Genomic DNA, 24,153 nt, shown 5'->3' on the forward strand with positions numbered 1-24,153 from the left:
ATCACTTTTCAAAAGGCTAATGTAGTTTACACTCAAGGGCAGCAATGGGAGAAGTGTTTGATACATGTTAACAATGTCTTGGTGTTTTGTTGCCTGTTTGAGTCTATGGCTTAGAACCTAAAAATAGTATTCCACCATAAAAAACAAAAGGGCAGGCTTGAAACTGAAACCATTAAAATGTGCATTAATGCATATGGAATGAAATATTTTAGTCATATTGTTGGTGGAAGTGAAAACTTATGGTTCTTGTTGAAACTTAAGTAATGGAAGATTAACCTCAACCTGCAACCAAATGATAAGTCTGCAGTTTCCTAGGTCTTAAATCATACTAAAACCAGTTTATGGCCAACTTTTGTAAGATGATAACACCATTGCTTGAGAAATAAAAATAAATTGAGTTTGTAAACATATTACGATGCCATGGTTACTGAGATCTAACTTACATGATGTCAGTCTCTTTTAAGTTTTCCAAGTGACAATGTGTTATGATGATAAATATGAATAGCAATATATGTATATAATTATGTGGTTAACACATTCACAATATTACATGAAGTCATTAATGAGTGTTGTATAACACAAATTGATCAATTACCTAATTGTTAACTGTTATTACTATACTGGAAGTTATTATTTGAAAGTATCAGTGTGCCTGTTATTTTAATTAATATTTCTAGAAGGTTTCAATCTTGACAGTAAAATATTCAGTAAGTAATGAACTTTAAAGAAAGATTAAGTACAATGGAGACACACACATTACTGCCTGTTGTTTCCAGTTAAATTAGTGCAAGGTGTGTTGATTGGATCACATTGAATTATGTATGAATGGGTGAAATAAATATTACATCAAATGCAATCTTGATGTATCTACTTTTTATTTTATTGTGGTTGAATATTTTTAGTCATGCATATTTTAATATTTTATGAGCACAAAGTGCAGCTTAAGATGCATGATAATGCATGCTGTAAATGAACTAGTAGAGAAAAAAGAAGTAACAACTGCAAGGTGAAACTTTGAAAATTGCACTTAGCTAGCACTAAAACTGGATCTGGAAGAGATCCCAAGGGAGAGATGATGAATAGGTTGGAGTCTTTTATCTCAAGTCAGTCCAGGTGTGTGAAAACAAGACTTTGTAGTCTCAACCCACTCCTTCCCAACTGGAGTCAGGCACTGTTTATGTAACAACCAAGATGGCATTGGAGGGAATTGTTTTGATACAAAGGATAAGTTGTTTTGGTTATTATCATGGGAGTAGCAACAGAAGTAAACAGCACAGCTGTATCTTTCCTTGACTAACACCACTAATATAGCTCAGAGACTGAAAAGTTCAAAAGAATTAGGAATGCATATTTTTTACAGGCATATAGGGCACAAGCATACACGAAGTCCATAGAAATGTTGACTGACCGTGGTAAACTTTTAATTACTCTGACTCTAAAGACAGTTTTTAGAGAAGAGACATGGTTGTAACTGGACAGTTAGAAACTTCTTTACAACCTACACAACTGGATGATCTTCTTACCAATTAGAATTCACCTGACTTCTCATTTTCAATCCAGTTTTTTGCCATTTAAGAATGAGTCTTGTGCGTTTAACTTAAAGTACTTATTAAACTGTACAATGGAAGATAATTATGATAAAAACCAACACACTCACATCATTTTGCTCGGCAAGAGCTAGATATTTCATTGATCCAAAGACTCCTACAAGTGGCCTCACACTCAATTTAGTATAGTTCATGGAAGAAGATTTGTTACTAGCTGTTGCATAAGACAGACATGATCTGGTCAAATCAGTTATTGAACTGGCTTTGAAATCAGTCATGGATCCACCAACAGAACCTAAACACTGCCAGACAAAGTAACCATTGCAGTATCACATAAATCAGTGCAGATCATTACATTAACACCAGTCAAATATGTGACAGCTGAGGACTACATCACCACCTGCTGTGACGAAGGAAAAAGGAGTAGAAACTAAGGCATCAGGAGACAGCCTGTCATGAGAATTCCTGTGGGGAAGGTCCCATTACAATACACTATCTGTCGTGGCCTTACCGTGAATCAGACCACAGTGAGGTCCTTCAGGATAAATGACAGAGCTTCCACCTTGACAGATGCCCAAAAAGTGACCATGACTTTCCTGAAACACTACTGAGGTGAAGCATGAGACAACTACACTAGCATCAATTGCTAACCAATAGCATCCATGAATTCTCTCAGTGACAGTTGAAGAATGATCTTCCCACAACCCCATCCCCTACCTTCACCATTACCCTGATTGTGTTGAAGATCCAGTTACTAAATTGGCACTGCCAGTAGGTGGCTTGCAAAAGGAATGGGATAAAGAATGACTGTACTGGTGTTCAATGCCACCTTACGAGACGGAAGAGTGTGTTAGCTGTCGATGGAACTGCCTCAGATCAGGCATGTCTTGGCCTGGCCCAAAAATTCACCAGGAACACCATGGCAGCCAGCTAATGATTCATCACAGTCTTAAAGGTGAGGTAAGTTGGACTTCTTACTGCTGTTCTGGCAGGTAAGTATATCTTGTATATTTTCATTTTAAAAGTTGAAAATATTAAGTACCTGTGTTTTTTATGCATTAATTTACTTCGGTGTTGTATATACAAAGATATATTTGTTACAGTCCTAGTCTTTTTATTTAATATATGTTTAAAAGGATTATTTTACATGTTTTACTATTTCATAGTTGTAACTACAGTGTCAGTATAACAATTATTTTTGTATATCATTACTGTATTTAAATTTCATGACAGTTTTTCTGTAAGGATTCACTTTATTTTGTGCTTTGTGAATATTTGTTAGTTATTGTATATTTTTCATACAATATGTAACATTTGTATATTACATTTGTAATATTCTGTTTAAATGACTTGCATTAAAATATGTATATTTTTCTTTATCACTACAAGTTTGATTTTGTGTTTTATGGGTATTTTGGAAAATGTATTGTCATAAAAGGGTTTACTTCTCCTTTAGTTCTAAAATACTTCAGAAACCCAAAGTAAACAATTTTAAAACTTATATAATCTTGTTATTGTATTAATTGAAGTGTTTATTCTGAAATTGGTTTTGATAAATGAAAAGGCAAGAAAATAGATTAATATATAATAAAATATTTATCTTTCTACTTTTTTGCTACTTGTGAATCAAAACACTTTTTATCTTGATTTATAACTATATTACTTACAACTAATTACCATAAAATATACTAAATGATTCCAATTGATATAAAAATTATTTTACAGTAAGCCTAACTTCACTGTTAATTGATTTTACAAACTAATAAGTTATAAGTGACTGAAGCAAAAGTTACATTGAAAGTAAATTATCTGGCATTTGTTTTTGTTTATTAGGAAGGTGTTAAAACATTTTATTATTTATTAGTTTTTTGTAAAACAAATGAAAAGGTAAGAGACTCACCGATGGGCTTGGTCACCAAGAGAACCAATGAAGACAGCATAAACATTCACTTCAGGGTCAGAAGTCATAACATTTGCAAAAGCTCTTGGAGGAATACCATACCGTTCCAGATTTGCATCACTAAGAACAACAACGAAGTGTTCATCTGCTGCTGTTTTTGCAATAGCATTAATAGCATCCTGAGTAGCTTCCAAAGTGTTGTCTCCACTCATACAGAACTGGGAGTGAGCATGCAACATCTAAAGAGATTATAATTAACATGAAACAAATATTATCCTGATGAATTCTCTAAATCTCACAAATAACCAATTCTTTAGGGTTAACAAATGCAAGATGCCAATAAATTTAAAACTAAGTGGTTTAAATAGAACATTCCTAACCTTAAGAATATCAAGGCGTTCTTTGTCATTAGCTGGATATTTTCCTTCAGGAACAAATGGGATGTTTGAGTCTTCTCCCGAATGGCCAACAATATCATACTGAAAAGTGGAGTAAGAACTTGTTAGTAACATTTCTCAGCTAAGGAGTATAAAAGCATAAACACTGTTGAACCCTTTCGGTGCTGAATAAAAAAATAACACAATGAAGAAGTGCCATGTAAAGCACAATAATTTATTATAAATTGTATACAATTTGTGCAGCAGCCCGTCGATAGTCTTTGTGGTTATGATAAATCTGATGGCATGGTAAAAAGCACATGGGAATATTGCACTGTTTGCAGAAATAATTAGTCTGCTTTCTTTTCCATCCAGCTGTGTAGCTATAGCTGCAAACAGTACAATCAGGTTTGTGTTTTTTGTCCTCATATTGTCCAATACAATGTCTTTCCAAGTGCTAACCTTTATCTGTATTTGGTCTTCCTTTTCATTTGGCTTTGCTGACATATCCCTCCAGCAAATTTTGAATAATCTGCTCTCTGAATAGTCTTGGAGATACCAGGTTTTCACCGTTGCTCTTGCAGTCTGCACAATATATTATATATCCGTTAACAAGAGTTACTTCTCTAAGCTGATGGTAAATGGTAAAATACCACTTGATACCTTTGTGTAGATACATAAAGGTTCCAAGCTTCTGCTCCATGATGTCTACTCCACCCATGTGTTGGTTGTATGTTTCACCAATCAGTGGTTTTCTCACATTTCTGTATCCACCAGGCTCTACTCTGGATCAAATTCTTTTATCTGTGGTGCCATTTGTGGAAATGGTCGATAAAAAATGCACACATTTAGCATCATGCCAAGCACATGCTACCATATTACCACCACCCATAAATACCGGCGAATCTCTTTTGCTAAGATACAATCTTGTAGGGTGGATATCTGATGGCATATGTTTCCGTCCAGCCTTAACTGTGCCACATGCCCAAGTTCCATTCATCTCTAAGTTTTTGAATAAAGAAGGTGAAGAATAAAAGTTGTCCATGAAGACTATATGTCCCTTATTCCAAAACTCCTCCAGTAGATTCAAACATATAGTCTGTGACTGAGTGTCCAGCCACATGCACTATGGTATTTTTCCCACAATATGTAATAATTTTTAAAGCATATCCAGATTTGCTTTCACACAATGCAAATTGTTTGATGCCCCATCTTGTGGATTTTGATGGTAAATACTGTTTGAGATGAACTCTCCATTTGAATTTGATGATACTTTCATCAAAGGACAGCTCATGTTGTGGGGCATACACTGCAAGGTATTTTGATTCACAGAGATTCATCAGATCCCGAATTTTTCATAGTGGATCACAATTTGGATCTCCACTGTTTGGCCGATCATGCTCATTGTTAGCAAAATGCAAAAATGATGTCAGGATTTCGTAATGATCTTGTGGCATTACCTCTGCAAATGGCACACGAGTTAGCCAAAAGAAGCCCCAGTAATCTTCCAGTTCATGTTTCTGGCACAACCCCATTGCTATTTGTAGTGCAATATATGCTTTGAGTTTATTGACATAGATCTCAATCCATTTCATAAAATGGGAGTAAGATGGAAATTCAGTAGTGCAGTCAAAATACTGCAAAGCATATCTATTTGTTTCATTACAAATCAGCTCAAATGCTTCATCAGGAAAGAAAAGCTTGAAATACTGAAATGGAGTGAAATTTGCTGTATCAATCAGGACTCCAGTGTGAGTGGTAAAAATCTGGCAACCAATAAGATTCAAAATCATCAGTGTCACTGTAATATTGCCATGAAAAATTTGGAACCTGGTTTTGGTCTTCAGGTTCATTATCACTTTCAGGGGGAGCTTGGGGCTGTGCTATACTAGCTGCTCTACCTCTCCTCTGACTTATCCTTGTACCTCTAGACCTCCGGGAATATACACTCCTTGATCGTCCAGGAGAACCATCACTGGAAGTGCTAGGGGCATCTACAAAATAAAACAAAAAAACTCTTATACATAGAGATATAGCACTTTTCCAATGTTCCATGTATGTATGTATGTTATATTTATATATTTTTCTATCGACAATATATGAAAATGTAGAGAACTAGCCTTGGTCAGACAGTTTATGCAATAAGTTATATGGCCCTAACTACACCATGTGCTTACCTAAAGCAGGGGCAGATTCCAGGCCACGAATGTCTTCATTATCACTCTCGTCCGTTACAAGTAAGCTTTCATTATCATCTGGCTCAAACTCTTTGTCACTCTCTTCATCGTTAAAAATAATATTGATTACTTCTTTAGTGGTATAAGCTTTTCTTTTTGGCATTGTAACAATGTCGCAAGTATTAACAGAATATGCAATGAAGACGTCTTCTACAACAATGAACAGTATGATCTACACAGGCTAGAAAACAAAGAAATCACGTGACCACAGGTTTAAATACCTGCTGAGAATCCCAAGTAAACAATGAATACACGTGGTTCTAGCCTCAAGTAGGTCTACAGGCCTGTGTGATTATGATATAATTAGCCACGAGGGCATGTTGTTTACATCTTGTCGACGAAGATTGCCTGCCGTGCTGAGCCTTCACGTCGACTGCGGTCGCCAACTGCGCCGAAAGGGTTAAGTAATGAGTTCTTGACCAACAGTGTTTGAACACTCCTAAAAACATAAATAACACAAGCCTGTGATAGTTTTATTGTCTTGAAATTTTTACATGTTCGACAGTAATTCCTGTGCACTGAGTCCAAAAAGATCCATTTCCTCCATCATGTACTTTTCATTGAAACTGAGTCACATTCTTTTATGTAATCTTGATGACAATAAACCCACTTTTATTTCAAGTGTTAACATCCATACCAGCTGTTCTGAGATACAGGAGTCACATTGTGTTGTGCTTAAAATGTTGACAACCACTGACAATGCATTTCTCTAGACCAATCATGATGTGAAAGTTAGGAATTATTCTAGAACGCACAAGAAACACACTATTAGTAAATAAATAGTTAACAGGCTGCATGTGTCACTTCTAGATCTGGTGACAGATTTGGGCCTACCAAAGGATTCTTCAGAGATTTTGGGGTCCAGACTTCAGGCTAAGAACTTACTTTCTCCAAGAAAATTATTTGACTGGTACAGAAATCGAGAAAAGTTTGCTTTTTTACAAGATGATTTACTAGTTTACTTCAACAATACTGCTGAATTAATACAAATGCTAGGAGCAGCAGACTTTGAACAAAGTGAGTGGCATTGTTCATTTATTCCTTCAAAAGAAGTCTAAAGGTTGTTCTCCTTCACAATGGCAACATCTCTGTATTTATTACTATTGCTTATTCAGTTGAATTGAAGGAAAAAATGAAACTCTTGCACTTCTTTTTAATAAGGCCAAATCAACTTCTATGAATTTAAAATGGTAAGAGGCAACTTTATTGTCTTCTGAAATTCTGATATCCTGTATGTTAATAATACAAAATTAAATTATATTTATTAACCATGTCCTGTTACATTGAGAGATACTAGCTTCATAATTTCTTTTAAAATACAAATCTTATTTTTTTCTTATAAGCAGTGAAATAGTTACATTTTTCATCCACAAAAAATCTACAGTATATTTACAAACTTCTAAAATATCAAAATTGTAACCTTTATCTTTGATATCATATAGTTAAATGTTCTTATTTGTATACTTAATTATAAACCAATCTCTCTTCTTCTCTTTAAGAATGCAGAAACTTTTTGTCCTCTGAGTATTTTACACTCTTTATATTTAATCTATTATAGAAATGTATAACAGTTTATTTTTTCAAATACATACAGTTTCAGTATAGGAAAATTAAATCTTTATTTCAAAATAGGAAGATCATAACTTCTGATACTGCACTTCCCTTTTCTCACAAGACTAGCTAGAATCCTACATTGATTCAGAGGAGGAGCTGGTGCAATGGTAAAATAGACATACTCCTCCAAAGCATCTAAATGGACACCTCCATAGATGAGAGAGTCCAACTGGAAGACCTGAAGAAAGGAACCATATAACTTCTGAACCAGGTATACTCTTTGACCCTGTGTGGAATGTGTGAGATATCACAGCAGAAAATGAGAGGAGCACATCCAAGTGGAAGAGAATATAGTTGGAATATGATCCTAACCATGAAAGATACTGTAGCTCATTCCCACAAGGATGTATCCCTGGGTGTAGAGTTGTTAGGGTGCAGTAGACCATACTTGCTAAGTGAACTGCATCCAAAACTTTCTTGCTGTGTGTCAATATCCACACAAGGATAGGATGAGAATCACACAATCTTCATCTGAAACCCAAGAACTGGGGAATTAAGAATCACTCTGATTTCCAGGTATGATACAAGGATTAGTTCTGAGCTACCAAACGGCAACTTGACATTCAGTTTTGAAAGGATGTCTATCACATGCAATCAACTCCCCTAACCGTAAAACAGGTTGTGACCATTCAAGTGGAAACAACCTTCCCATAAGAGAATGAGGGAGAGCCAAGAACAGAACCAGAACAATCCCATGTACTACTGCTGTGACCCACAAAATAAAGAGAGGAAGATGGAAAACCCGAAACCTGTGTGACGACTTACATTGATTGACTCACTCTAAGTCCAAGTCCTGCTTGCAGGCTACCAACATCCATGTGAGGGTAGGATGAGGGCTCCCAATTTCTTCAATCAATGTATGGCAGAGATGGGCAGCTTCCCTCTTCTGCTTTACTCAGGAAGTCCATGGGTGGTACAGTACAGAACAAATGAATTTATGAAGCAAACATCGTGAAGCACCCCATCTCAAGGGTAAGTATTGTGAAAATCCATGCAGTATGGATTTAGAGCTTAAGAATGCATGGTTAGACACCACTCACCACAGAAACAGTTCTATGTACCAAAAAGTAGATAAAGGTTCCTGAAAAAAGGAAAGTATGAATAAAATTTACCAGTTAGAGTCACATCAAAATCTGAAGCACAGCCCCAGGTAGTAGACAAAACTCCAATATGAAGAAGATAATGGGAAAAGAATGTACTAGGAATGGTCCAGATGCAACATTGCAGAATCTCCTATATTAGATGACAAAGCCAAGAGGCAAGGGAAAGAGTGAGGTGTAAGATCTGGGAGAAATGAATATGTCAGTTAAACCACAAGGTAGACCAAATTGGTAAGGGTACAAGGTGAAAGACCAGGATGGAAGGACAATTGCCAATGGATCAAGAGTTGTGAACTTGTACCCTGGAAGGGAGCAATACAGGCTATTTAAGAAGGAAGAGCCCTGATCAGACAAAGAAACCTAACCAGATCTGGTTAAGAGTAAATATGTTAAATAGAAATAAGACAAATAGAATAAAAGGAGGAACAGTCTTCCCAAGCTGCCAAGGTCTTCATGAGGAAGGAATGATCCACATGAAGGAAAAGCCAGATAGGGTGATGAAAGTTGCATGAAATGTCAATGGCATACAAATCTGACCTTTGACATCCACAACCTAAGAAAAAGAAATGCATTTTACACGAAATATGGAGCATGAGGAAGTAGTTCTAGTGGAGCTTAATCAAGGGAATGTTGGATTACCTAAATGATCCAATCTGGGACAGGAAGACTTACCTGAAAGGAATGCATAAACAGAATAAGAAGAGGGGCAGTAAAAACCCTACTGTATTGGAAAAAAAAGGTACTGGGTATAGGCCACATGAAATCCAGAAATTGAGGAGACTGAAAAGCCAAGAGAGAAATTTCTGCCATGTTAGACTTGTCAGTGAGAAATTCTTTGGTAGCATACCAATTGTATGGAAACAGCTAACAAGGAAGTACCTCGATGTGTGAAACAGGATGGTCAGGCATGAATAAGCAAAAAGTAAAGGTTGGGATGTAGGGCATGTGATTAAGGTTGACAAAGAAAGGGGAGAGAAGTGGACAAGGGATGATGGGGAGCAGTTGTTGTAACTTTGGAAGCCAAGGCTGAGTTGGCAAAGATGGAGCAATCAAGTGAACAAGAGAAATATTCTAACAAAGGAATCAGATGGATAGGTACACATAAAGATAACTTCTGTGATCAATCCAGGCTGAAAACATCATTTGCCAATGCCAGTGAATAAGGTACAGGTGACTAAAATAGAGGCAACTTGGTGTTGAGGTCCCTAGTAAATGCATCCCAGTGGGGAGAACCCCACTGATGGTAAATATCTCTAAAAATGAGGATATCTAATGCCCACTCAGTGGGATATATCCAGTCAGGGCATAAAAGACTAGCCATAGCCATGACCCTGCACATCTCACTTAATAGGGTGAACATAATGTACGAGGGTCCAGAATAAGAGATGAGCATCCAAAGGAATTATCCCCAGACAATGTCAGGTGAGAAGAAAAAACTGATGTGAGGCCTGACATATAGACAGAAGTTTGAGAACAGCTATATGCAAATTGTTTGGTCTGTAGTTCAATGGCCTGAAGTTCCCCAGTGACTGACCCATACTCTCCATCCCCAAAGGGATGCATCCATGAAAAGATGTATATCCATATGTGAAAAAGGAAGCAGCACACCAGCCCATGAATGGATTCAGTCCAGCCACCAATACAGATCATTTTTCATGGAAAAGGAAAAGAATTCTGATCAAGGTTCCATCATTAATGAAGTGCCCAGTGAAGGGATTTCATATTGGCACAGTCAAGTTGGACCAGTAATGTCATGGAAGGCCATACAAACAAAAGTGAATAAGCCTCGTGAGGAGTATGAGCTGAATCAAAAGTTCCATTAAACTAAGTCATAAAGCAGAAGGCAGTGCTTAACTGATATTCATATAAAAAAAGACCACAAAATAAAGGAAAGAATTCTCCCACCCAAGCCACCACATAAAGTAATTGCTGTGTAGGACTGGCCAATTCCTGTTTGGAATAAGCTGTTGTTGTAAAAATGAAATTACAGTTTCTGAGCATGTAGATACCATACAAAACATGTACGATGCCAAAGCAAGTTCGAAGAGAATAGCTCAAGATTGTAAAACCACCTCAAGCTGGACAAACCAAAGATAAAGACATAACTTGATGTCATCCACAACTCAGGTGAAAAAAAAGACTTAATTGTGAACTGGGATGATGAAATGACGTGGCTGAGCCATCATAAATCAATTATCAGCTGACAATCATTAGTTTTCTTGGAAACAATGAAAAAGACAGGGATAGAAACCCTTTGAAGTATGAGGATTGGTTGATTTGGTGTTTCATGGCACAAAGCAACTAGGCTATCTGTGCCAAACATCTGGTAAAAAGTTAAAATTAAGGTAAAACAGAACAAAGTTTAATATTTAACTTTAAAAAAACAACATAGCATTAAAACCAATTTTTACATCTTGTCTACAGCAATACAAGTTGTAAAGGACTTTCCTGGAGAGTTTTGATAAATACAATTATGCTACAGAAAGTTCAAAAACCATTGTTAGTCACTTGAAGGAGCAGACAGTTTTAACTGTGGTGTTGGCAAACCCATTCCTGCAAATACTAATGTGGTCTGGTATCCAGAAAACTGGATAGAAGTAAATGTTAAAGAAAAATGGGCCAGTCAGTTTTGAATATTCGTGAGAACAGGGTGTGAACTAATGTGAAGCAATCCCAGGGCCAGTAAAAAACTAAGCGAGTCAGTATAAATAGTGCAATTTGAGTCCTGCTTAGCTTCTATGTGATCCAGGACAAGAGAAATGGCATACAGATCAGCAGTGAACACAGAAGCTGTAGAGGGGATTCTGCGGGCAACCACTGAACCACCAAACCATGGCAGAGTCCACACAGTCACCTGATTTTGATCCATCTGTATAAACAGGAATGGAAGGATGGTTTAAAAAATGTTCAGCAAATAACAGATGGTATTTCCAAGTGGGAGTGTCTGCTTTTTTCAGATGACTTAAAGATACATCACATTTGGGGACTTTAATAAGCTACAGAGGGATGGGCTGACCAGTGGATACAGCACTGTTAGCCATGGACAGACCCAATTTATCCCACTGCACCTGGCCAAAAGGAGCAATGACAGATCATTTGTTCTGAAAAAATATGGCCCACTGAGGAAGGAAAATACAACCCCAGGTAGGATGCTTTGGTAATGAAGAAGTTTGGAAGCATGTAGTAAAGACAGTTGCAAATGGCAAAGGTGCAAAGAAGGTTCATGAGACTCTGTGTATAAGCTCTGAAATGGGGAAGTGCAGAAAGCCCCGGTGCAGAGCTGTAGTCCTTAACGATGAATGGGGTCCAGCATCTTTAAGGCACAGACAAAGACCAGTGATCCATAGTCAAGTTTCTATCGAATAAGAGCACAATATATCTTTACCATAGAACATCAATCTGCTCCTCAAGTGGTGGAAGAGAGGACATGTAGGATGTTCTGTGCTCTTGTACATTTAACCCATAGCTGCTTGATGTGTGGTATAAAGGTCAGCTTACGGTCAAAGATAAGCCCCAAGAACTTTGTCCCAGGAACCACAGGTAGCACAACTTTACTAATACAGAGTTCAGGATCATGGTGAATACCCTGTTGGCAGCAAAAGTGCAAGCAAATGGTTTTAGAAAGAGAGAAGTTAAAGTTGTTTGCTGAGGTCCACTTCAGTAAACGATTGAGGGTAGACTGTAGCTGCTGCTCAATATACTTCATGTTCGATGACTGACGAGATGTGAAAGTCATCACCATAGAGCCTGTTTGCAAAAGTAAGAGGGAGGTGTTCAGTGATGGCATTAATCTTTATATTGAAAAGTGTGATACTCAAAATACAGCCCTGAGGAACTCCAAATTCCTGTTGAAAAAAATGGGAAAGTGTCAAACCCACACGAACTTGGAATCGCCTGTCCATTAAAATTTTTTAATAAAAATGGGCAAATGGCCACATAACCCGTATAAATGGAGGTCTCGCAAAATGCAGCATCTCGTAGCTTACATCATTAGGTCTGACCTATGAAGGGCCAGTTTGAGTTCCACCAGGGTAAAGGGATGATTAGAGTAATCTGCCCGACTCTTGATGGTTAAGAAGGTGGAAGAAGAAGCAGAAGTGCTACATACCTGGAGCATCGTCGATACTCCAGATATCAGTACTTCCTGGCCATCAAAAAGCAAGATGAAGAGGGAGACAAAATTATATTGCCTACTGACCTTTTGAATCTTGTTCCATAGAACAAGACTAAAGGACAGACAAGGTGCACAAATATAAGTATAAGAACTGCTACTGGAAAGAGAAAGGTTGTGTTCAGAGAACACATGCTCTACAGAGTGACCCCTTCCATCAATATCAGCACTTCCCCAGAGGGGATGATGTCCATTAAAGTCCCCAGGATTAAAAAGGTAGAGAGCATCAAAGTCTAACTGATTGTAGGACTCTCCAGGCAACAGGTACAGAAAACAAACAGTGATGGCTACAGCCTCCAAGGGTGTGTCAAGTTGCAAAGACAAATGGGCAAATGCTGATCAAACAACAGTGCCACCCCTCCATTCACTTGTCCATTTCTGTATTGGCAGGTTTAAGAAATGTTTCCTGTAAGGAAAGACATTTAGATGGTAGGAAGCCATTAGTGCTTTGATGTCATCCAAATTAGAATCTAAACTTCTACAGTTTCATTGTATCAAGGTGACCATTTATTTATGTGTAAGCAAATTTGGTGTAGAGCCCTTCTGTTTACGACCACGTCTTTTTCTTTACTGTCTTTATTCGAGGGAGGTCTATTGACCTCCATGGATCCTGCCCTGAGTCTTTGCTGTTGGAAGAGGATTCCAGCAACTGAGGACGTGAATGAATGATCATTTTACATTTTGAAGTGGAAGAAGAAGATGTACCCGAGGAAATGCCTCTACCTGGAACAAAAGGAAGTGGATCTTGGGGGCAGAGATAGGTGTTGAAGTTGATTCATCAACTAATTTAACCATAGAGGTCAAAATACTTTTAATTTGGTTTGAGAATGATTCTTTTGGAGGCACAGAGAGATCCATCTGCACTCTGACTGTAGCAGTGGAATGAAGTGCAGCAGCATACATCTGAGATGAAGTGGTGGACAGCAACTTTCGAGCCTCAGGATAAGCAATGTTATGAATCATTTTCAAATGCTGCACCTCTTCCATCCATTTAGGGAAAGAACGAAAGTAGGATGGATGAGAGCCATTGCATTTGACATGATGAGGGTCCGTTTCACACTCATGGGCAACGTGATCCTTGCCGCTGCAACCATGACATAACGTCTTTGAGTTACCAAACTGCTGACACTGGAAACATCTGAGAGAGTTTGGGATGTATGACCATACCCTACAATTAACATAACCTGCCTCACAGCAGAAACTCCTTGGGTGGAGAAATCAGCGAGAATTTCTAACTTGGGGATGTTCTTCAAATCCCTCTCAACACTAACTCCTCGTGATAAATTCAAAGTAGCAAGAGGTGTAACCTCAATAGATATATCCCCAATTGCCTTTGAATGTAAGAGGAGTCCACTGTGTTAAGATGTGGATGTTTCCACCAATATTTTACCAGAGTGAAGCTTCTTTACTAACTTTGGAGAGCCAGCAAGTCCCTTCAGTCACTTCTGAATGAAAAAAGGAGACATTTGCCCTAAAGGTTTGTCTGAAAGAATGAAGTTTAAGAAAATGAGGTGCAACTGGTGTTACAGATGTTGAGGATTGCTGCTCAGAATCTTCAAGACTTGGTCATTTACCTATGGGCAGTTTTTATTAGAAGTATCCATAATAAAAAAAGGAATATATCGGTGTCCACTGACCCCACCCGCCATAGAGCCCTATGAGGAGATGCACTACAATGCCAAATAAAACACTTGCAACAATGCCAGGGTTTTGTGAGCATCAGATACCATGTCCACAACACCTGTTGAGGACATCCATCACTGGTACTTGATTGACCCTAGCTGATGCGGACCAGCCAACTGATCCAAGGGGGGCCACCCAAAGGCTGCCCGTCTACAGTAATTTAAGGCCAAACTGGTGTGCTAAGGTTGGACCCCTCAACCACCAGGATCCTCTCCTCCTCTTGATGGGTCACCATGCCCAGAAAACATGTGGGTGGATGTTTAGATTCCAGAGGAGGTAAACTGAAAGAACAGAACCTTCCCTGAGAGGTCCCCTAATCATGTACAGGAATCCACACTGAGGGGAAGTATGAGGAAAAGGTTTGATTTTTCATTACAAGAACAATACCCAAATCTTTCCTGACAGATGCTGGTATGTCACAGGATCTCAAAAGGTAAAAGAGAAAGAGGAATTAGAGAAATATGAAGCTCTGACAGAAACAAACACACTACAATATTTTTAAACATGTAATGTTAGGAAACTGAAATCCCTAAGAAAATTTAAGGGTAAATGGACCCAAGCCAGCATGACATCTGAGAACGAGATGTGGAGATGTGGGCAAAAGTGGAGAAGGAAGGACAAGGGTATATTTAGAAAACCCCACAGAATTGCTGCAGAGAGCCTGGGAAGAAGGAGTATGTAAGGACATCAGGTATATGATTTGAAAGTCACCACCCAAATATGTAACCTAACAACCATTGATCTAAAACTGAACAGAGAGCATGATTTAAGGGAAAGGCAAAATAATCAAAAGTCCTTGGGTGACACAACATGCCAATCCCTTCATATAATTGTGAGGTGCACATATCAGTGAAAAGCTGAATATCGGGAAAAATAACACAAACCTAAAAAATAAAATCAATAAAGATCAAATTATCCTTAGAAGATTGCTAATCATTTGCATTCCAAACCTTTGAAAACTGCAGAGGCAAAAAAAAAAAAACCCATCAAAGTCCAGGGATAAAAGTTGAACGATGTATAATTCAATCTCCCAACAGACAAATAAATTCATCTTTGGGTAGCCCACACCTAAGGCCCGAGAAAAACACTAGTCACTGCTGTAACATCCAAAGTGGTACTTCATAATGCATTGCACAGAGAGGTTTAACCAAACTCGAGTACAGAAATAGAGCTACTTCAAATAAATGGTAAAACAAATTAAGTTGAAAAATAACCACTCTGTGAGGAAAACAAGTCAAACATACAACAATAAACAAATGAAAGAGAATGTACAAGTTCTAATGCTACCAAACAAGAAGTGATAGTTTGGTATAGGTGCATAGGAATCATAAGTTATGCAAGTAAACTATGCTTTTATTAGTGGAGACGTTGCACATGATAAATTTACTTGTGAGACATTAGAATCACTTGATTCCAGTATGGGGGAGCAGAATGCTTGTAATATGCATAAAGAAAAAGTTCACATATATAGGAAGCAGCAATGAATGAGAATAGCTAATACTGGGAAAGGAGGGAAGTGCTATTTTAAAAGTACAGAAGCTTTTAAAATATTCTTAATGAGGCCAAGATGTAGGAATACTCACAACAGAAAGTTTCCAGGAAACAAATAGCTATGGATATATTAAACATTTCTAATATTTCTTTTAATTATTATTAATATACTTTACCATACATACTAACTTTATCTTGCTGCTGTTGCAAACTAAATTAAAAACTGATGACTATATGCCATAATTTAACACAAAACATCAGTAAATAACTTTGTAGCATTAATAGCTTTATGATTAAAACTAGCCTGAAACTTGTGCTGATGACCCTCAAAGGCTTCCATCATCATTAGCACAGACTCGAGCTGACGATCAAGACGTCTGTCATAACCGTTGAAACGATACATGCTGCCACTGACATCAACCACCAATCGTAATCGTTTTGGTAGCTCCAGTGGACTGCCCAGCTATTTGTGGAAAAACGTATTAAACATGATTACTGATAAAAAATATAAGCAAACTATTTATAAACTGTTATTAAATTATAAATGTTTAATCTGTAATTACTGAAATGGTAGAAAACATTCTAATTAATTATCTGTAATTTTATTTAACCTAAACAGAACAACACATAAAGACAATCAGAGTGAACCTTTACATACTATTTTTTAGGAAATCATAAAATTACGAAAAAACAACCAAGCAACCAGTTTATTTTTTATTTATGTGTATATTTCTTCATATGATATTTCAGTTCTCTTATTTACCACAGGTAACTTGTATTTATAGGGTTATTTTAAGATAAAGTAATATTAAATCACTAATTCATTCTTTGATGCAGATATTCACCACGCTGGTGATGAGAAAAAATAATTACATTGCATAGTTACTTACCTCAGGCTCTTGTTCTCCTCTCCGTTTGTATATTGATCGTTCTCCAGTTAAGCTCTCCACTAGTTTACTGTCATCCAGCTCACCTGAAGTCTGATGTCTAATCCACTGTCGTTCCTTCCCTTTAGCCTAGAAAATTAATATTATGCAAGAATTATAATCTGTGCATTACCCACAGAATCTAGTGCCCTTAACTCATTTTATACTGATTAAAATCCATTCAGTATTCCTTACCTCAGCATTAAAGTCAAACTATTCTTAAACTACTCTGTAATATTTATAATTCATTCAGTATTCCTTATGTTAACATTAAAATCAAACATCCTTAACCTACTCTATAACTGTACTAATTTATTTAGTATTCCTTTAATAACATTAAATCCAAGTAACCTTAGGACATTCTATAGTGAGTGATTTTAGGAAAAACTTAACATTAGCCAAAGCAGAATCTCTGTTTTAATCCAGTTATAGAATTCTGTAGTATCCATTTGTCAGCACAGTCCAAAAAGCATGCTACTATTCTTAATTCTAAATCAAAAATCAAGAGAGCCAATATCAAGCAGCAACAACTTTCACTTTATTATTTATTACTGAGTATCTTTTCTTAACACAAAGTACTCAATGTAAATAAAATGATTTTAATACCATTATATGAATGACTGATCTGATACCAGATCTCCTTCTGATAATCTTCTAAAAATGTTTTTGGTAATAATGTCGAACTCAATTTAAGTAGCATGTTCTCTCCAATTTTCAAATGAAAATGGAGATTTGTCATGCTAAAATTCCTTGCTTTTTTAATTAACATGCTATGTTATACACTAAATATTCAAAAATTTAACACCTGTTTACTAAGTAGCTACCATTTAGGATAGATAAAAATACAGTGTGTTGAAGTATGCATTCCTACTGGTAGGCCCAATGTTGTCACTTTTACAGTAATGATAAGCCTGGAAATCCAAAAGTGTGAAATCTGAACTAATTTTGTTAAAAATATTGTGATTTACATATTCCAGATTTCTATGACAAATAACAAATTACTTATCCTTATCAAACTCCATACATTTTTGAGAATTATCTATTCCATGATTTAGTATTGATAAATATAAATTATAAAATAATCTTGTAATTTATATTTTTAACATTATAACTTAGTTGTTTGCTAGAAGGAGCTGTTAATCATGATAATGATGCTAGATCTAGACAGTTCTTAAAAGTAGTTTTTGAAAGTTTATGATGATGTAATAATCTAAAAACATTATGGAATTTGGAGAAATGAGTGTACATTATAAAAATGAGTAACCAATGGAAAAATTCAGCAAAGGTTTTAGGAAGTGATTCAGTTCTGTATTTACAGTTGGAGTTATCATGTCTATTCTGTTATCTAGTGATTCTGTATTTACCTATCAAAGCAATTTATATTGACATGTTGCATTTAAAGTGAGTTGAGACCTATAAAATTGATTATGTTGAAAAGTTTATTTACATAATTAGACATATAACTTGTGTCAATGAGAACATACCCTGTAGCAAACATAACTGAAGAAATACTTTGCATCATTATCATTATGTGGAATGGATTTGGCATTATTTTTACCAAATAATTAAAGAGAAGCCACCTAAGGACAGAACACACTACAACAATACTTTTGATATTTGAATACTTCTTTTCAATTATTATAATTCTTAAAATACCTGAATACTAAACCTATTATATGTGTTTAAGAATTTAACTTCTGAGTTTCAGGTCTAGACAATATTTAACAAAATATAATTCATCAATAACAGAATACAATTCAGTTAATAATCCTTATATTAACTTTAAAAAAAAAACTAAACGATCTTAACAAACTGCATAATGATTATAATTCATTCAGTATTTCTTATATCAACATTAAAACTAAACAAACTTCAAAGCATTTAATAATGCCTGTAATCCATTTAGTATTCTTTACATTTGTGGCATTCAGGAACACAAACATTTGAAATACATGTTTAAAAGTTTCTTCAAAGTGAAAGTTATGGACATGTTATGCACAGAATAAATCAAACTCTGAGAGTAAAAAAAAACAAAACACATCATTTTGTAAATCTTTAACACTTATTACATGAAAACCTTTCCATACATATCTACAAAGGAAAAAAAGATCATTCTGCTTTTCCACAAAAACTCTGAGAAAAACTAAACTGTGGAATACTAGAATCCAAAGCTGCATACATACCTGGCTGTTTCAAATAACATTTATATATAAGAAAAACCTGTAACTCATACTAACTTGTAAAAGTACCTGTACCACCCTCATCCATTCTACCCAGAAATAAAGAGAGACAAGTTTCTAGCTATTAGTTCAAGTAAACTTCACCTGAGTAAAATAATTAGTATATATTTACATATTTTCAACATTTGCTTAACACTCATATGAAAATACAGTAAAATTTACCTGAAAATACTCAACAAAAGATATAATGTAAACCAGTTAGGGAAAGGTTTAATTTAGGACTATTACAGTCATGACATCATAACATCAAAACCAAGTGACATTCTAAAATAATTATAACCCATATGACATCCTCCACATTATCATCAAAATACTCAACTTATTACAACTTAAAACCAAATTAACAGTGCTGCCTTTAATCCTAACCCATTATCTACTCATACCATAAATGCCAATGAACTTGACTTAGTATTAATTATTCCTTATTCTGTCACAAAATATGGTATGGCACTCTTTTATAAAAATATCACAACAGATTACCTGAACACTGTCAAGTATGACCCTCATAGACTGCACCTGCCTCTGTATTGGACCTGATATTTGCTGATAAAGTTGGGCATCAAACTCACTCATTTTAATTTCATTTAATCTATACAACAAAAATAGAGATTATTTTAATAGACAAGGACTATGAGCTCCTGATCTTGGGAGTGAAGTCAATTTTAGAATTATTTTTATTTAAAACTCCATCCATTTATATAACATGCTGCAAACATTAAAAATCTTCATAATCAATTGCTATTGGTTAAATCATTAGATCACATCCAAAAAACAATAACTCTATTAGATATCAACATTTATTTTCATTATAAAATGGGTTTGTTTGTGCTTTTTTTTCTAGAAAATTTGTCAAGGTTGCTGGATAAAAAGAAATCTACTTTTTACAATAGTTAAACTTATTAACTTATTGTTAGTTAATACAAACCAAGTTTTACAAATTAAACATAGTGAGTTGAATAGTTCTGTTGAATGTTATTTCTGTTCTGACTCTTCTGGATGGAAAAAAGTCTCTAATGAAAGAAAGCTCATATTACAACTATAAATCTCTTTGCAGAAAGGAATTTTTACTTACCTTTCTTTGAATGCCTTTTCAGCCATTTCTCTTGCAGCTTTCTTAACCTTAAATTATGTAGTCAGAAAGTATATCACTTCATTTTTTTCTGAAGTAGCTATTTAATATTCAAACAGTCTATTGATAACTTCTTTGTAGTTTTTTTCTTAAATCTGCCTATATATTTTAATAAGACAAAGAGGAATTACTATGAACATTTAAAGAAGATAGTACGATATTTACAAGACTAAACAAACAACAATCTAACAAAATTCATACAAACATATGGAACACAGGATTACCTCAATTGGCACATCATTCTTTTCCCAATCTGGAACTTGATAAACATCATGACCAGCATCCAATCTATAGGGACCCCCTTTTCCTCCAAGACCTGCAGTGTCTCGTCCACCTGTCAGAAAACAGACAGAAATTTATATTTTTGAAAACAGAGTCTATCTTTCTACTGCTGTTTTTGTTGAGAACCCTATTCGAAGGAACAATTGTGAAAAATAACCAAATATTCCATCACTTTGTTTATGAAATTGCCAAGACAGTTCTTTAAAAACATTCATTTCTATACAATTCTTAACCTATTTAGATGACTAGTTTTCATTATAAAATTTAACATTTAAACAAAGATACAAAACTTCCTGTATATGCAATAAGGATATTACAAGAGGTATAGCTTCATGATGACCCCAAACTGGCATCCTAGTGTTAAGTTACAATACTTTCTTCTGTCACTTCTTTAAAACTAAGTAGGAAAGAGGCCAACTGTTATACATTACTAAATATGATTTTAGTTTCTTTGATTTATTTTGAAAATACAACACAAAATCTAATTTTTTTGATGTTGTGATGTTTAATATATGGAAGAATAATATATAGTACCACCATTTAGTGTTGATGTTTCTATTAAAGCTTACCAACAACATACAAGTATATAGCTTAAAGTCAAGCTTCAATGTTCAATTCTGTAATGAGAACTTTAGATTATTTTGCCAAGACTGAGAATGAATTATATACTACTTGTTATTTATGATAAACTAGCATAGAAGCCATCAAAAACGACAGGAAACCAAAACCTAACAAAGTTGAATCCTCTAATATGTACTTGCAACTGTGCTACTCATAAACAGACATAAAAATAAAAGGTCTTCTAGCTTTGGGAAACCAAAGCCTATCTCCTTTACCAAAAGAGTGTCTTTTCCCAGTGTTGATTCTTGTCCCAGCATTTACTGATCAAAGTTGTTTTCTTATCACACCAATTATATTATTGTAGTAGTTTTCTTGAAACCATGTTTCTTGTAAATACTCCATCATCATTCAAAAACATCTCTTCATAACAAATGGCAAACTAATTTCAATCTGTGCTAAATACCATCCTTGATATAGAAACTTCCTCTTTAACAGGCTTTTATATAGCAGAAAAAGTGCTGACATTTAGGAGCTATTTATGCCTACATTAGTGGTTGAATTCAACTAAATTGAGATTGAACACTAAAATGAGGAAGTAGTATTGAAGAAAAAAGTGAAACTGTCAGGCATGATGACAAATTGTACAACTGACAGTTGGCTTTTATGATTATGATAAAGCTTGTAGAAAGATAAAAAGGCTGGTAAATCATAATAATAAAAGCCTAGAGCTTTCTAGAGAAGAGTATTCATTTGGAAACAAAGGAAAAATGATTATATGGAGTGCAGAATGCTGACATAAGATCAAAGACAGGAAACAAATCTGACTAGCTGTGTTAGTTACATGGAAGTGGACCACTTTACATGCCACATGGCACAAATCAGTTTATTAACAGAAATTGTTAATTACTCTAAATTTATAAAACCTTTTTACATTAACTTCTTACCTGTGCCCCCAGCCCAGGTGTTTCCCCCAACATGGGGAGCTCCTGATGGATCAATACGTCCATGTTTTGGTGCACTTACACTCTTCCCACTTTCTTGTTCTACTGTTATCTAAGAGCAAATAATAACCTTAATTTAAAATATATTAGAAAAATAAAACATATGTGATCAAAAGTACATCAGAGTCATGTTTTACTTTACATCATTGATAATATTTTATTGGCTAATGACATATTATTAAGTGATTCACTTATTACAAATGTACAAGTTTTGTTGTGCAATTGATAGTACACAGTGAAAAATTTATGATTTAAATAAAAGCCTAAAATAGTTACCTATTTTCTTAATTGCAATATTCCAAATATACAGAATTAATAAGTTTTGTTTGTTTTTGAAAATGAATAGTTTCTGCATTTAAATGAATGAAATATCAAACCAACAATATTATTAAAAAATATTGTTAACACAGAAATTGTCAGTTATTGGCAGTAAATCTTTTTAAAATATATGAGAAGAAATGTTACAGGGTGAGTTTGGTTAGATTCTGGTACCTTTTTTTATGCACAATATTGAAGACTATTTTGAATTACTTTTATTAAACGATAAAAGGCTGTTGAGAAGTTGTTCATTGGAATTTCAATTTTAGTTTAATCATTTATAAGATATATACAATTGTATGTTTGATGCTTGCAAAAACTTATAGACATACCTGTAAATCATGGCCTTCTCCAGTTCCAACCAGTTTCTTCCAGTGATGAAGAGATTCCTCTAGTTTTCTAGGAGCTAGCTCCCACATTTTGACATTTCCACTCTGCTCAACTGTTACAAAACCTTCACTTCCAGCAGAAGCTAAAATGTCATATGGAAAGATTCTTTGTCTTTGAGGGCTTCCTTCTACCCTATTAAAAAAAAGTACACGTAACATCAAAACACAAAAAAAAACTATAAAAAATTAAAAATGACAATAATCCTCATTTCTTACTTTGAAAATACTTAATCAAATTGCAGGAAATGTTTTACACACTTAGTAAACAGTATTTATTTTCAGCATACAAGAAATAAAGTAGTTTACTTTTTGTATCATTTCTTGAGGCAGGAAATTTCCAGTATTTGTTGTAAGACAATGTTTTGAAAAAAACAATAAAAACAGTTCTTTTTATTCACAAATTTCAGTTTTTTTCAACTGTTGATCATAAAATTTTATTTTATATATCATGACAGTTTCAATTTCATTGATAATCATTAAAATATTTCTTTTGTTACTGTATTTTCTAAAAACAGTAGTTACCATTTGTGGTTACAAGTTTTAAAAAAACAGCACAAGCTGAAAAACTGAAATTACTATGTAATTATGTATGAAGTAGTGATTTTTGATTAAAAAACAAAGAAACGTGCAATAAATAAGGATTGTGAACTATTAAACAACTGAGGAAAGAAATAGTGTGGACATAAGTTGTAAAATAAAAACTGTTGTTATAAAGCATTATTTTATAATAATATTAAAAATATTTGCTGTCATTGTAAAAGGGTCTTTTTACTGTTGATCAAAAGTTCCATTTTATATATTTTGTCTAGTTCAATTTATCTGATTCACATATTATTTTAAGTTTCTTTATTTTGCCATTTGCAGTGGCCAAAACTTCTTGCTCTAAATTGTAAGAAACACAGGAAAACTAAACAAAGAATTATTGGTGATGTAAGACATAACTATTGAAAATGGTGTCACCATTACCTTTACAAGTCTATGTAACAATATTTTTACTACATATATTATTGGTTGAATGTAAATATGTAAATAAATAATTAATAAATTTTGCCACTGCCTACCATACTTGCTAAACCTAACTAAGTTTACTTGATGTCTTTCCATATTAAATAAAATTTTCTTAGCTTCAAATAGATATAATTTAACACAAAGATTATCAAATACATATATATATGTGTATATGTTTC

General features: G+C 34.8%; 1 protein-coding gene across 1 annotated transcript in view; it reads right to left on the reverse strand.

Moving 5' to 3' along the window:
• The window catches only part of c12.2 (von Willebrand factor A domain-containing protein c12.2), a 100,056-nt gene that overhangs the window by 11,009 nt on the left and 64,894 nt on the right, over nucleotides 1-24,153 (reverse strand). Inside the window, exons 34-42 of the mRNA XM_076502771.1 lie at nucleotides 22,910-23,099; nucleotides 22,203-22,311; nucleotides 20,640-20,749; nucleotides 20,359-20,405; nucleotides 19,767-19,875; nucleotides 17,011-17,136; nucleotides 16,425-16,583; nucleotides 3,828-3,926; nucleotides 3,448-3,686 (exon numbers count right to left, since the gene is read on the reverse strand). Of these exons, the coding sequence (XP_076358886.1) occupies nucleotides 3,448-3,686; nucleotides 3,828-3,926; nucleotides 16,425-16,583; nucleotides 17,011-17,136; nucleotides 19,767-19,875; nucleotides 20,359-20,405; nucleotides 20,640-20,749; nucleotides 22,203-22,311; nucleotides 22,910-23,099 (1,188 nt within the window). The remainder of the gene's footprint in view (nucleotides 1-3,447; nucleotides 3,687-3,827; nucleotides 3,927-16,424; nucleotides 16,584-17,010; nucleotides 17,137-19,766; nucleotides 19,876-20,358; nucleotides 20,406-20,639; nucleotides 20,750-22,202; nucleotides 22,312-22,909; nucleotides 23,100-24,153) is intronic.

Source organism: Tachypleus tridentatus, chromosome 1, assembly GCF_004210375.1.
Source record: "Tachypleus tridentatus isolate NWPU-2018 chromosome 1, ASM421037v1, whole genome shotgun sequence".
Taxonomy (NCBI): domain Eukaryota; kingdom Metazoa; phylum Arthropoda; class Merostomata; order Xiphosura; family Limulidae; genus Tachypleus; species Tachypleus tridentatus.